The following is a 16,099-nucleotide window of genomic DNA, read 5'->3' as shown; positions in this document are numbered from 1 at the left end:
GTTGCCCCAGTCCTGAAAATACTTCAGGCTTTGAATAAAGGATTAAACCAAATATATAATCCTTTTCTGAAGGTACTATTACTGGTCAAGTGTATCTAGACATTCTATGCACATACATTTTACCTGTCATTCATGCACTTTATGGGAATGATCAATTTCTCTTCCAACAAGATGGCACACCACCCCACACTACCACTGAGACATGAGAACTTACCTCGATGAGAGTTTGCAGGGACAATGGATAGGATGAAGAGGTGCAGTTGCATCTCCCTCACATTCTACTGATTTAACACCCTTGGACTTCTACCTATGGGGGACTTTAAAGGATGTAGTGTATCATAAAAAACCAGCTATGTTGATAGCCCTTCGGAAAGAAACTGAAACGGCATGAACAACAATCCCATTGGACACTTTGGCCAACATTGCCCAAGCAGTAGTAGTTCGCCATAATAATAAGTGTCTGGATGCTAATGGTTTGAGAACCTTGTGTAATTGTAGAAGTCAAAGGTAACTTGTATTCATCTCTTGATGTCTGTATAAATTTAGTATTACAATTTTTAACTTGTCACATAATGATAATTTTTACAATTATCATTATGTGACACCTCCAGTGAGTCCAAAGACTCGTCGAAGGAGGCCACCCACTCTCTGTCTCCACCAACTACAATGAACCGCAACTACCACATCATCGTTTACACCAACGCCATCTACCTACCACCACCACCACTAGTATTTTCACAGATAATCACAAACATCCATGTCCATAGTGGGATTGGAACCAGCAGCCTTTTGGCTGGAGAGCAGATATGATAACCACTCGGCCAACCATGCCGGCAAAATTATTAGCAGAGCGTGGTTATACATACATATCTGGTAATGTTGGAGTCTTGACAAGTAACAGACTGATTTGGAGGAAAATTGTAGATAGGAAGTTAGTAATGATGTAAATTTTTCATGTAGTACTATCATATCCTGTACATCCCCTTGAGGGTACATGGCAGGAATTTGATGATGATGATGATAAAAAGTTATTTTCAATTTACCTTAAAAAAACAGTTCCTAAAACTTTATGGTGTCCTGTTTGTAAAACATTAATATAGACAATTATCTCTTATTTGTAAAGTATGCTTCCTTCAAAATTTAAAAAAAAAAAAAAAAATGAGAGAGAGAGAGAGAGAGACCACTTATTTTGAGTTTACTTTTCCTACTCTAACACTTTTCTTAGTTACCTGAATTCTTTTCTAGTTATTTACCATTTCCATATTAAGCAAACCTTCCAATCCTATAATCATAAAAGAGTGTCTATAGGATTATACAGTTTATAAAGAATACAAAGCAATAAATAGGCAATATACCAAAATACAGTCAACTGTCATTATAACAGCTATTGAAAAATCCTGGCCAGAGTGCTATATATGCTAAGCTAAAAGAAATTCACTATAACGAAATGTTGAAAGTTTGTTCACTTGGTTATGTTATAAATTAAAAATGCCAAGAGATTATATTCATAGCATCTTTAATTTATACTATAACAAGATATTTCTGTACTACCTACAAGTTTATTATGGCGAGAATCAAATGAAAGTGAAAAAAAAAAAAAAACAACAACAACAAAGTATTGCTTTTGCAGAGGGCAGACTAAAAGATTGACAGACAGTCCCTTAAAGAATAGCACATATTACCTGATTTCTATGGATGATGATGGTACAATGATATTGCCAGTGAGTATATTTTCAAGGAATTTGATCTTCCCCTTGGTTTCAAGTTCTTTCTGTAACCATTTTATTCTGGATTGATCAACAGTTTGAAGTCTGTAAAAGATAAGCAGCAAATAAATGTTTTTATATATGGTATATTTAATTCTAATTATTTCTTAGATTTTGATGCATTTTTATAAAAATTAACAAGTACTTTTCATATAAAGATGTACCAAAAGAAAAATGTTTAAAATACCAATGCTTTACCAACACCAACAACAACATTTCTAAAGCATATTTTTAAGCTCAATTTTAGTAATGAAATAATTTCACAGAAATTTTTTAATTGCCCTTTCCTGGAATACATTTTAATAAGGATAGGCAAGGTATTATGGTATTCAATGAAAGTAAAATCAGCATCACTTAAGCTAGTAAAATGGGAGGAGACACCCTACCCCATAGCCTATAAAAGAATGTGGAGAACCAACTTGTCTTTGCTCACACTGTTCAATCTTCACCTTATCATAATGTACCAGATATGTACCTTGATGTCACACTAGTTTGGATTACAAGCAGCTTTAAATAAGACATTTTGCTGCTTTTATAAACAGCGAGAAGTCAGGTATTGGTAGAACCTGAAATTTAACAGAATTGCAATAGGCACAACCATGTAAAAAAAAAAAAAAAAAAAAAGCATCAAAATGTGTTATCTTATCATCATCAAATTCCTGACATATGCCCTCGGGGGAGGGTGTACAGGATCTTATGATAGTACATGAAAAGTTACATCGTTACTATCAACAATTTTTCCTACAGATTAGCCTGTTATTTGTCAATGTTCCATTATCAGATCTTATACTTCCTGGAGAAAATAAACACAAGGTGTTTATTTTCTCCAGGAACTGAAGTAATTTTGACTCAGAGTCGGATCGAACTCATCGACAAAACTTAATCATATAACAAAGCTGAGGAAATATAATGCCAAAGAGTTGTTTTTCTAGATGCTTCATAAAATAATCAGCCAAGGGTGATGATATAGGATTGCCCATTGCTGTTTCTTCGATCTGTTTGAACAACTTATTATGCCATGTAAATAAAATTACATGGCATAAAAAGTAATATTTTGTTAATCACAAACGCATATATTTTGTTAAATGTGTAAGTCATGAAAGTTTTGAAATATGCATGGCACTGAGTTAGGATGTTTGGAGTTGTGGCTGGAGCAACTAAGACTGAGGCTAGAATATTATATCTGGTAATTGCCTGTGTTATTTGAAAGATCACATGCTTTTGCAGGAGGAAAACACTAATACGAGACTGGTTAATTAAGTTCAGATGAAAAACCATTATAGTCGACTTTGACTATTGACAAAATACTAAAAAGTTGACCAAATCCCAGAGGTACAAGGCTATACAAAAACAAATTTACTATAACACACTATCTACTATAACAAACTGTTCCTGTGATCATTCCAAGTTTTTCATAGTGATTGATTCTTCACATCATAGACGAAATTCATATTCTTTCTTTTTAACCCAAGGAAATCATCATTATTGACTGAATTACAGAAGTTGTAATTTGATTATGTAACTGCATAATGTTACACAGATAGCATAAAAAAAAAAAGGGAGGTGAAGTGCTTTTGATGATAGAAAGAGTTACAGGAAAACCTCACTTAACACAATTAATTAATCCATCAATGAAGGTGTGCTAAGCAAAATCCCATTAAGCGAATACAATAAACAATAGGCATACCATATTTTTCCATGACTGACACAATGAAAGCAACTGACACAATGAAAAAGGAAAAGAGGAACCCTACTTTTTCGAACCTAAAATTAAAAAATCAATATTTCAAACAGGAGTGCTTAAGGGTCAAAGCTGTATAACTGAGAGGAGACCTCCACATAGACTTTAAAGGAATGCGGAGAACCGACCAGGGCTTCTGACCTAATGTCCAATCCTCACCTTCTCGTGGTGCACCCTGTTGGGTATCTACTTGGATACTGAACGGACGAGGATGGGCTGGCAATTTGGGATTTAGCCTACCAAATTGAATTCTTATTGGTTAAACCAAAATATAGAATGATGGTACAACATGACAAAATTTCATGCCGGCTGGAGCGTCGCCTGGTTAAACAAGGCCCCCGTTGTTTTCCCCAGGGAACCAGGGCGAACAGCGAAAAGTCAGCTACTGGAACAAATCTGAAAACACACCCCAACTCAACATTACCAGAGTTAAAGATTGGTACTATCAACATAAGAAGCCTGAATGGCAAAGAAATGGAGCTAGCTCAGGAATTAGATAAGTACCAGATCAACATAATAGGGGTGGCTGAAACAAAAAAGACAAAAACTGGTGAGATTTTTCTGAGCAATAAATATAAAATGTTATATTCAGACAATGACAATCAAGGAAAAGAAGGAGTAGCCATAGTATTCAACACAAAATACGAGGCTAATCTTCTTGAATGGCAGGCAGTCTCAAGTAGAGTAATGTGGTCAAATATGAGAATGGGAAACTGGACAATGAGACTTATTTGTGCCATTGGTCCCACAGAAGGTTCTACTAAGGTATAAGTGGAGGAATTTTTTTAGGCTTTAGAGGAAGCAACTGACACAATGAAAAATGAAAAGTTGGTCCTTGTTAGGGATCTAAATAGCAGAGTAGGAAATGATTGTCAGACATACAAAAATATTTTGGGAAAATTTGGAGAAAAGAGCAAACCTAATAATAATGGCATATATTTGTTGGATTTCTGCTCAGGACATGGACTGGTTATTACTAACACCATGTTCCAACATAAAAATGTGCACAAATTCACATGGAGAGAAGAGGCAAAGAATAAGAAAAGTCTCATTGACTATGTTATTGTTGATAGTGATGTTTTCTCCCTGGTGCAGGACACCAGAGTGTACAGAGGATTTGAAATTGGAAGTGATCACTATTTAGTCTAGAGCAGGATAAAACTGAATTTCATATCGAAAAGAATAACATGCAAGAAAGTTTTAAAGCGAATAAAAGTTGAGCAGCTCTCAGATGTGAACTGTAGACAAAAATACACAAAGATTATTGAAGAAAAAATGAAAGAGTTTGAGAACAGGAATCAACCCTTGGAGATTCGGTGGCAAACTCTGAAGAAAACATTGATTAATTCTGCCAGAGAGGCGTGTGGTGAAGTTGTCTGCAAGGATAGAAAAATCAGAACTCCATGGTGGACACAGGAGGTTAAAGAGGCAGTGAAGGAAAAGAAGGAAGCATATCAAAAGTTCCTGATAAATAAGTCAGCTTGTGCTATTAGAGAATACAGAGACAAATGCAAGAATGCTAAACACTGTGTAAAAATAGCTAAATAAGTCATGGGAGGACTTTGGCAAGAATATAGAAAATAAATATCAAGAAGGTGGCAAAATATTCTGGAGGTTGTTGAAGAAGCTTAAGAATGGAGGAAAGAGTGCTGTAAAAGGAATTAGAGATGATAAAGATGACATGAAAATGGGAGAAAAAGATATCCTTGAAGTATGGAGTAATTACTTTGAAAAACTGCTAAATGAAACAAGCAGTGATAACAACACTGTAGTAAAAAACACTGACCAGGCATGCAGTCAGGAATACATATCCATACTTGAAGTAGAAAAAGCCATCAAAGGCTTAAAATGTGGAAAGGTAGGAGTAGACGATATTCAAGCAGAAATGCTGAAGTATGGTGGTATAAAAGTCTTACAGTGGCTGCACTGCATAGTTCAGAAAGCCTGGACAGAGGGACGAATTCCCGATGATTGGAATAGAGCTCTCACAGTACCCATACACAGGGTGTCCCAAAATTCACGCAAGAAGTAATTTTGATAGAAAACATAGGTTTTTAATTAAAAATTGAAATTTCTTATTGATTCATAAAGTATACAGTATAGGATTATGCATGGAATAGCATATCGGGTAAATGGCCTCCATGGCTTTGCTGGCACATACGCACTCTTTTGTCGAAATTTTCCATGACCGTTTTGCATAAATGTGGCTGAATTTCATCGATACAGCACTCAATTTCCTCCTTCAAGGTGTGGGTGTGGGCTTGTTGGCATAAACCTTTGACTTCAAAAAACCCCAAAGAAAAAAGTCCAACAGTGTTAAGTCACATGATCTGGGCGGCCAATTCTGATCACCAAATCGGGAAATTACACGACCAGGAAATGACGCATGCAGTAATTGAATTGTTTCTCGGGCTGTATGACATGTGGCACTGTCTTGTTGAAACCACATGTCATCCACATCCATATCTTGCAATTTAGGCACAAAATTTGGGGTTCAGAAAATCGTGGATTTTCTGAACCCCAAATGCGACAATTTTGTCAATTAATGAAGCCATCAAGATAAAAATGAGTGTCATTGCTGAAGATGATTTTGTTCGAAAAATAAGCATCCACTTGTTGTTGTTCCATAATCCATTCAACGAACTCTCTTCGCTGTGTGTGGTCAGTAGGCTTCAGTTCTTGAGTCAATTGAACTTTGTAAGCATAAAGATGCAAAACTTTCGTGAGAATACACTGTAGAGAGCTTCTCGAAATGCCCAATTCAAGACCATGGTGCCGAACTGATTTTCCTGGACTCTCAGCAACACTCTCACGAACTGCTTCGATGTTTTCTGTTGAACGACTTGTTGAAGGACGGCCAGAGTGTATAAGATCACTAATTGATCCAGTTTCCTTGAATTTTTTAATTAATCTTTTCACAGTTGATGAAGTTAAATCACTATTCCGTCAATTGAATACATTCATATGGAATAAGAGAGAAATTAGTCGGAACACTAAATTAGCTGTATACAAGACAGTGTTCAAACCAGTTTAAACTTATGGATCTGAGAGCTGGGTCAGAAGTAAAACACTTGACCAAAGACTAGAGACCGCAGATATGAGAGTCCTGAACAGATGGCATCAATGGCAATATCATATTAAAAATGAGGATATTAGGAAAGAACTTGACATTGTCAGCATCCAGGAATGTGTTAGCAGTGCTAATCTCAGGTGGTATGGTCACTTAAACAGAATGGGAGAGGAAAGATTAGCATAACAAGTGTTCTCTGCCAGGTTGGCCGGAAAACCACCCAGAGGAAGACTAAGATATAGGTGGATTGATATGGTACAAAGTGCCTTAGACAATAGAAATATAAGATCTGATAATGTTGGAGCCTTGACAAGTACAGACTGATTTGGAGGAAAATTGTAGATAGGAAGTTAGTAATGATGTAATTTTTTTCATGTAGTACTATCATATCCTGTATACCCCTTGAGGATACATGGCAGGAATTTGATGATGATATTTCAAACATAAAACATTTGATATTTAGGTTAAGGGATACTACATCCCATACTGTTTCTTAGCCGAATATAGATACTATATAAAGTTCGGCGATTCTAAGCGTAAGCAAATACCTGAATAGTGCAACACCTCACCCATTAGGTAGTGCGAACTGAGGCAACTCATAGTAAGGGTGGAGCAAGCTGCGATCACTATTCTTGGAATTTACCCATAATGTGAACTTAGCTCCTAGGAGCTGCATTACTATTCTACATCATGAGAGAAGGTCACTACCCAGACCGGTTTCAACCTTTATTGAGGTCTCATCAGTGAGTAGGTAGAATTAGCTAATACCAAGTTTGTAGCGAACAGAACTTACATCCCTTCTATTAGAATTGCCAAGAAGGTGTCCTAATAAATAACTAATTATATGAAGAGCCAAAGGCTTCAATTCGGTGACATGAACTTAAGTTAAGGGATATTACGTCTCATATTGTTTCTTAGCCGAATAAGAATTCAATTCCTGCCGCCCAATTGAAGCCTTTGGCTCTTCATATAATTAGTAATTTATTAGGACACCTTCTTGGCAATTCTCATAGTTCTCATATGTTCTATTCGCTAAAAACTTTATTAACTAAGTCTACCTCCTCACTGATGAGACCTCAATAAATGTTGAAACCGGTCTGTGTAGTGACCTTCTCTCATGATGTAGAACAGTAATGCAGCTCCTAGGAGCTAAGTTCACATTATGGGTAAATACCAAGCATAGTGATTGGAGCTTGCTAAACCCTTACTATGAGTTGCCTCAGTTTGCACTACCAAATGGGTCAGGTGTTGCACTATCCAGGTATTTGCTTATGCTTGGAATCGCAGAACTTTATATAGTTTCTATATTCGGCATGAAACTCTGAGTTTCTTATTCGGCTAAGAAACAATATGGGAATATCCCTCAATTTAAATAAGTTCATGTCGCTGAATTGAAGCCTTTGGCTCTTAATATAATTAGTAATTTATTAGGACATTTGATATTTTTTTAAAATATTCAAAGTATATTTAGTAATTAGGTAATATTTCCTAATTTTTCCTAATTAGGTAATATTTCTGAAAATAAAAAGCTATTGTTTTTTATTTTTGGACATTTTTATGGGCTAGTGCTCAAAATATTGTTAATGCATTAACTTACCCCGCCAATGAGTTGCAGATGTATGAATGCTTTCAGAGTTCTTATTAGTTTATTCAGAATCAGTTGTTAATAGCATCAATTGACAGAGTTAACAAAGGCTAGTGACTGGCAGAAGTCTGTTCACAGAGACAATATTTTTCTACAGCAACTGCAGGTCTGTCAACCGATTACCCCCGTGTATAAGATGACCCCAAATTTTTGGACTAAAAATTTTAGAAAAAAGTATTGTCTTATACATGGAAAAATACGGTAATTATAATTCATTCATGAGTTAGCGTAAATTTCAAAAAAATAAAATAAAATAAAAATAAAAATAAAATAAAATAAAATAAAAAAGAAATTAGAGTCTAAGTTATATTAGAGGATAAAATCATCAAAGTCAAAAATCATTTGCTTAAATTTTTATTTAATGTCTAAACATATGATTGAGCTACTTTTTCCAAAAAAAAAAGTAAAGATGATTGCATGGTGCTAGACTTTTTCATCTTGTCATGCAATTTGCGATGGCTGGCGACCGCTTTATCAAGATTTCAGTGCACTTTGAAGCTTCGTTCTATATCAAGATCAACATCAAACAAAATTTTCTTAGCATGTGCAATGTGACTGAAAACTAGCTAAAGTTCTATTGCAGTTAGATTCTTAGTCATAACATTCTCTTTTTGTTCGCACTCCTTATCTTCTTCTTCTTCATATGCACGGTGTTCTAGTTGAAGATCATTCTCGCTTAACTGTTCTGAATGGGAATCGAGCAAGTTTCTCACATCTTTATTATCCAGTTCATTAAATCCAAGTTCTTTTCCAATTGTGTTGATTTCTTCAATAATGTTAGATCTTTGGTTTTGCGCACGATAAACTAACATATGCTTGAGTTTAAAGTTGCCTTCTATACTGTCTCCTAATAAAAGCGTAAGACAATCTTTGGATACTTTGTATCCTAGTTGAAATGCTTCAGTTTTAGCTAGGAAAGTTTTTGTCAGCATATGCTTCCAAAAGAGACCAGTTTCGTCGATTGAATATTTGACGATCATCATAATCACCCTCCTGAATTATCCTTTGTAATTCTTCAGGTAACTTGGCTGGAGAATATTTATCAGCACTAGCAGATTTCCCAGTTATTCTTACATTATGCAGTTCAGCTCAATTTTAAAATGGTCAAACCATTCTAAACTCAGAGTAAAGCTTTCACATTCCTCTTGAAATTTGGTTTCTTTCAATGAGATAAAAATATTGAGAGCTTCTGCTTGAATATTCCTTATACTAAGAGGTATTTTTTTTTGGTTACAATCATCAATCTAGAGTGATAGAAGACGATCCATCTCGATCATTAAATGGCTTCTATTTTGGGTGATCTAGAATCTCCATAGCTCAGTCGGTATAGAAAAAGACCTTTGGTAGGAAAGACCTGGATTCAAATCCCATTACCGACGTGAAGAACCTTTATCTGGTCTCTTTTGACAAAAGGTAAGCTAGCCAGTCTCATAGGGGGGGGGGTGGAGTTTTTTCCACCCAGAAACTTGGGTTTTTTGTTCCCCAGAACAGGCAAGCCAGCCCCTTGAACACACACATCTACACAATAGGACACACTGGGAGGCATAGGGCAAACCATCTTATCCTCGAGTTACAGTTGCGAAGTAGTCAAGTCCAAGATTACTTGGAAAGGTCGTGGGTGCTTCAGTGCCTGTTAGGACCACTGATTGATAGATTTCGGGTGATCTGCATGGCTAAAGAAGCAGTAGCAACCTTTCTTTGTTCTTTGTATTTTTTGCTCTTATTTAATACAGTCTGAACTGTAGACTAGCTGTATCCCAGGTCTAGAACAATCACTGTATTACTAGCGCCACTTTCATGTGTCTTAATGACTTTCAGCTTTTCCTCTAACATAATTACTTTTCTTCTCTTTTTATGTCTTTCTCTTTTCCATATCAGGGATTGAATATAATAAAACCTTATAGGTATCTAAAATTAAAGCAAAATGATGGAAAAGTGACTGAGCAAGAGAACAGTGTTTGCACATGTGCTTGCAATGAGAGCTTTGAGTCAACTGCTGAGAGTCGGCACCACTGCTCCACAACACTGCCTGCTACGTTGGCAAGTGCCCTGCTGCAGATTGGTAACAAAAAATTTTGCATAACATAAAATTTCGCATAATGTAAAAAATTGCATTACTGATTAATCACTCGCTTAAAGCGGAAAATAGTATCATCTGACTCAATTGTGCTAACTGATTATCGTGCATATCGAATTTGTGTTAAGTGAGGTTTTCCTGTATGTCCACACAAGATAGAGATGCAAGGGGGAAATAGTGATAGTGGTTTTTGAGGCAGTATGGTGTGAGATAGAGGTGAATAGAATGAAATACTTCGTTGGATGTTGCTATAGATTTGATAATGTGGAGGGTAGTGACTAGGAATGTATAAACAAATTAGCCAAGCAAATGGGAAAAGGATGATCATTATGGGTGATTTTAATTATGGCAATACTGACTGAGATGACGAGATGGCAACTGGGAGTAAAGAAAATAGGAAGCTTGGAACTATAGAATGTAATGAGTAATTGGGTGGAAAGGAGATTAATGCTGCTTGGATGATATTCAAGAACTATCTAGAAGGAGCAATGTCTAAATGTATTCGAAAGGAAGAGATTAAGCATGCAATACAGAGAAAAAAGCATTATGGAGGCAACATAAGCAGAGTAGTAATAATCACCTGTAATAAAGATAATAGTAATAATAAAATGGTGAGCACTGCCACCAAAAAGGCATATCTTCCCTAGTTGGATGAAATGGCAACTTAACTTCTAGGTGGTAGATGCCTTTCATCACATGGTGAAATACAACCACCTTGCTTATTAGAGACCTGAAGTGGCTGCAGCCATGTTTGATTGCTAGAGAAAGGGTTCTGGTTTCTGTCTCCCCCACTCTTCTCGCATGCAGTGAGAGTGATATCCTCAAAGACATACCAATCTCACTGTAGGAGGGGGTCCAGAACCTTCCCCATTTGAGGGTGCAACAGTAAAATGGTTTTGCAGGCTGCTGGTTAGCACACAGGACCAAACCAGATAGTAACAAACCTGGAGTTTTTTCAATCAGCTAGCAAAAAATCCTGCAACCATATTTTGCCAGCTTGTGACTGGAGGAAGACCAAATATTGTGGCTGCAGGGGGAACTGTCAAGGCCATTTGGACAGGAGGCTGACTCCTCTCTGTGTGGGTGGTATGTTTGCAAGTCTGTCACCTCTTACTGCATGCTCCACTTCTTTTTTATCTCTTCCTCAAATGCAATGAGCCGCAACAGCAATATAAATGATGTGCACCACTACCTACAGTCATCTAAACCAGAACTGCTATTCCTTTCAGAACTCCAACTGCCCAAACTATGCATTATACAGCTCTTTCTGCCATAAAGGTGGCACTTATGCATTCGTGAGAACTGACATACCATGCCAGAGACTGCAAATCCTTGAATCCCCACTATTTGATCTGCATTGGCTCAAAATTTCTCTACCAAATCAACCTGCCATTTTCATATGCTCCCTCTATCACTCTCCACACTCTGTTAACCACTCTGACCTCTTAAACTTTCTCTCTCTAAAGCTCAACTTTTTGCAGTCTAAGCAGTGAGGCAATCCTTCTTGGGGACTTCAATGTCCACAACTCATATTGACTCCCCTTCCCCAGTTTCACCGATCAAGCAAGCAGGGATGCTGAGCTGTTTGCCATCAGCAATGACCTATCTCAGATCACCAATCCTCCAACCAGAATGCCAGACAACCCCCCACCAATTTGCCAACAAACTGGACCTCTTTCTAACAAGCTCCCCTTCCAGGTATACTGTGGTTGTAGGTTCTCCATCTGGAAACTTAGACCACAACTTCATACAAGTCTCTTTTGTTACAGAACAACCTACACCCACCAGTTCACAGTTTTGTGTCCTTTTGCACTATTGCTTCAGTTCTTTTGATCCAAACACTTGCTCAGACTGAATAACAGAAACTATCTCAGGAATGAAGCTTACATCCCCTATCCCAGTCCAAACTCTCAGCCACCACCCAAGCCTTGGTTCTTAAAAAAGTGTGCCAATGCTGTAAAAGAACAAACCTCTGCTTACTACAACTGACTCAAAACCAAAACTCCAGCTACCCTCTCTGCAGCCTGCAAAGTTGCAAAAGAGTCATCACCAAGTCAGACTTTGAAAGGGCCAAATGCTGCAAACTCACCTCCTGCCCAAATGGCCGTCTCTTCTTCTGGTCCCATGCCAAGTCTATTGACATGGGACCAGAAGAAGCAACTTACTTCTTCCTACCACTCTCACATCAAGATAGTACTGTAGTCACCTCACCAAAAGACAAGGCCAACTTACTTCTGACAAAAGAAGGCATCTGGTCCTGATGGCATCCTACCTATTGTGTGCTAAAAAATTGTGCCATAGAACCCAACACCTAGGCTGTATCCACATGTAGGTGCTAGGTTATTCATAAACTAAAATGTTTCTAATTGACATTAAACAAAATAAAATTGTCTTTCAGGTTAAATTAATAGGAATTTATTTTATTATTTTTTAAATTAATTTAAAAAATAATAAAATAAATTCCTATTAATTCTCTGTTATAATTCATTCACAAAAAAAGTTATAAAATACCGAAATTTAATATTTTAAAATGTTAACGTTTTAAAATATTTATCTTAACAGAATTTTAAATAGCATTTTAAAATATTTATCTTAACAGAATTTTAAATAGCGTTTTAAAATATTTATCTTAACAGAATTTTAAATAGCGGTAAGTTCAAATCATTTAGGTAAGGAACAAAAAAGAACCAAGAGTTAAATAGTAAAATAGTGTGATGTGTGAGGGATAAGGAAAAATAATCGATACCTAAATCATATATCACTATTTAATTTTGATATTTTAGTAAAGTATGAATAAAGCATAGCTTGAAGTTCTGTACCCCTTCATGGCTTGCGCCCTAGGCAGTTGCCTAGTTTGCCTAAATGGTAGCACCGGCCCTGGCTGAATCACCTCTTCAATCTATCCTATTCACTGGCCTGCTCACCAAAACTGTCATCCTATGGTCTGCCTTCCCAACTCTGCAACTGGATTGCCAACTTTCTCACTGGGAGCTCACTACATGTCATGGTGCACTGCTTATTCTCCTCTAATTTCCCTGCAAATACAGGATTACCCCAGGGTTTTGTTTTTTCATCTGCTCTCTTCCTCTTGTATATAAATGACCTGCTCTCACAGACTTCCCATCCTATACATAGCTTTCCTGACGATGGGACACTCCATTCCTCCTTTTCAGTAGACCAACCTCTTAGTGCTCAAATATTAGAATCCTCAAGATCTACTACAACTAGGGACCCTGAACTCAGATCTCCTAGCTACATCCTAGTGGAGGAAGGACAACCTTGTAAACTTCACTGCCACCAAAACTCAGTTCTATCTGATCTCTTGCAAGAAAGAGCTTGCATCTTTCCCATTACCTTCAGTAATACTCAGATATCAAAACATGATCAGATTTCTCTTCTTGGACTGACTTACACCTCCAATCTTTCCTGGCACAACCATATTTCAACTATAGCTTCTGCAGCCACCAAAAAACTTGGTGTCCTTTTCTGCACAAGACATTACTTCACACCTTCACAGCTGCTAACTCTATACAAAGCCAAATGCATCCAGGCATGGAATATTGCTCCCATATTGGTGTGGTGCAGCAAAATCCTCTCTAAGATTGCTCGTTTCTATCCAGAAGAGGACAAGCTGGCTAATTAATGATCCTTCTCTCACACAGACATCCTTTAATCCCTCTTTCATAGATGTTCAGTTTCTGCCTTTTCTACAGATACTTTTATGGACAGTACTCTGCTGAATTGGACACTATTATTCTGCCACACTCTCCTCCAAAATCATTGAAACAAGAGCCATTGCTAACCAACACCCTTTTACAGTCCACCTTAAAACTCACTGAACCAACTTCACTGCCTCCTCTTGTTCCATCTACTCTATCCTTCGGAACAGTCTCCCCCATTCTGCCTTCCCCAAAGATTACAATCTTCAGCTGTTCAAGCAAAATGCAAACAGACTCCTCCTTTGTTCTATTCTTCTTGCTCAGATATGGCACTAGTGAGCTATAGGTCTTGCGGACTAGATATTTAAAAAAATATCTGTGGACTAGATATTTAAAAAAAATTTTTTTTGAAATCAATTCCACGAGGAATACAAAGAACAGGCAAGGAGGGTGACTCAGAAAGAAAGGGTAGCAAAAGTTCAGAATGAGTAGCAGTTATCTAATGAAGAAAAAGATAAAAAAAATGAATTATTTTGATATGTAGCCAGCAAAAATAAGAATGATTATGGTAGGATGGCATTGAAGAAAATGGTATAAGGACAACTGCTGCAGAGGATATAGTTGAGATATTTAATGAGCAGCTCATAAAGGTTTTTCATCCTTGTGAAGGTGACATAATAGAGTTTGAGAGCAGCAGATGAGGAGGAGAGACTGACTGTGAGTGAGGAAGCAGTATATGGGAAAGTAAGCATTGATAATACGGCTGTAGGACTTGATGATATATCACCGTGTGTTTTGAAAGAATGTACCTTGACATATTTGTTTAATATGAGTCTTACCTTGGTTCAAGTTCCAAAGAAATGGAAGGAAGGCAAGATTGTACTACTTCATAAAGGAGATGACAGAATTCAAGCATCACATTATAGGCCAATCTGTGTGTCAGGTGTTGCAGTTAAAGTGCTGGAAAGACTGGTAAAAATCAGGATCCAGAATTGGGTTGAGAACAATGGCATTATCTTTGATGGACAACACGGATTTGGTAAAGGAAGGTCATATTTTAGTAATCTACTTACTTATTGCAAAGGCTTTTGATAGATTACTGCATGATAAGTCGATAGTCAAACTACAGTGGATGGGATTAGATATTAGATTAGTTCACTGGATTGTAGACTGGCTGCATGATAGGTATCAACAAGTTGTGTATGGGGGAACAATATCCCAGAAAAGGAAAGTCACTAGTGGTGTGCCTCAGGAGTCTGTTTTAGGGCCATTGCTGTTTAATCTGTATGTTAATGATATTGGGGAAGATTTGAATGGGGATATACAGTGGTTTGCAGAGGATACAAAGTTGGGATGAACTAGGAGGAGTGGAGCAGATGTTGTAGCCATACACTGAGTGACTTTTATGGGCATGTGAGTGAAGATACCAGTTCTATGTAGAAAAACTTAAGGTTTTAAAATATGGAAAACAAAGATGGGATGTAGAATTTACTCTTGGTGGGGATATATATTGTTGGAGGGAGAGGAAATAAGAGATCTTGGGGTGATGGTGAATAAGGATCTGAAATTTAGAGGATTGCCCAAATTGTGAGGACAACACAAGAAATTCTGGCAATGATAATGAGACGCTGACTTGTAGAAGTAAGGAAATTTTGGATACATTAGATGAGGCTCTGATTAGGCTGTATACAACGTGGAATAGTCCACATGGAATATCCATGTGGACTATTGTGCACAGATTTGGTCAGCTGGTTTTCAAAAGAATGAAGAGTTGTTGGAGAGGGTCCAGAGGCAATTGTCCAAAATGGCTTCTGATTTCTGGAATGGTGAATATGAAGAAAGGTTGAGACGATGCAATTTGCAGAGACTGGCGATAGAAGGAAGAGTGGCGATATGATAGAGACATACAAGTTAGTAAGAGGTTGTTATAGGATTAACGACGAAGTGGTTTTTCATAAAATAGTGGAAGACTGGGGAGAAGAAGAGGTCATACCTGGAAGCTGTATAAGGAGGGCTGTGCATGATTGGAATGCATTACCTAAGATTATGGTGTCTGCAGCAAATTTGAATGTGTTTAAGGCATGGTATGATGAGCTGTTTGTGCATATTACAAAAGGGACCTACGAGATGAGTCTGTGACT

General features: G+C 37.2%; 1 protein-coding gene across 1 annotated transcript in view; it reads right to left on the bottom strand.

Moving 5' to 3' along the window:
- LOC150101694 (HAUS augmin-like complex subunit 3) overlaps nucleotides 1–16,099 on the bottom strand; it is a 203,207-nt gene that overhangs the window by 75,330 nt on the left and 111,778 nt on the right. Inside the window, exon 8 of the mRNA XM_090400697.1 lies at nucleotides 1,683–1,811. Within this exon, the coding sequence (XP_090256823.1) occupies nucleotides 1,683–1,811 (129 nt within the window). The remainder of the gene's footprint in view (nucleotides 1–1,682; nucleotides 1,812–16,099) is intronic.

The sequence above is a fragment of the Typopeltis vanoorti genome, chromosome 11 (genome assembly GCF_054136105.1).
Source record: "Typopeltis vanoorti isolate ZY-2024b chromosome 11, IOZ_Tvanoo_1.0, whole genome shotgun sequence".
In the NCBI taxonomy this organism is placed as follows: Eukaryota; Metazoa; Arthropoda; class Arachnida; order Uropygi; family Thelyphonidae; genus Typopeltis; species Typopeltis vanoorti.
Note: the sequence above shows the minus strand (reverse complement) of the source record. Positions and strands in the feature narration are given on the sequence as shown.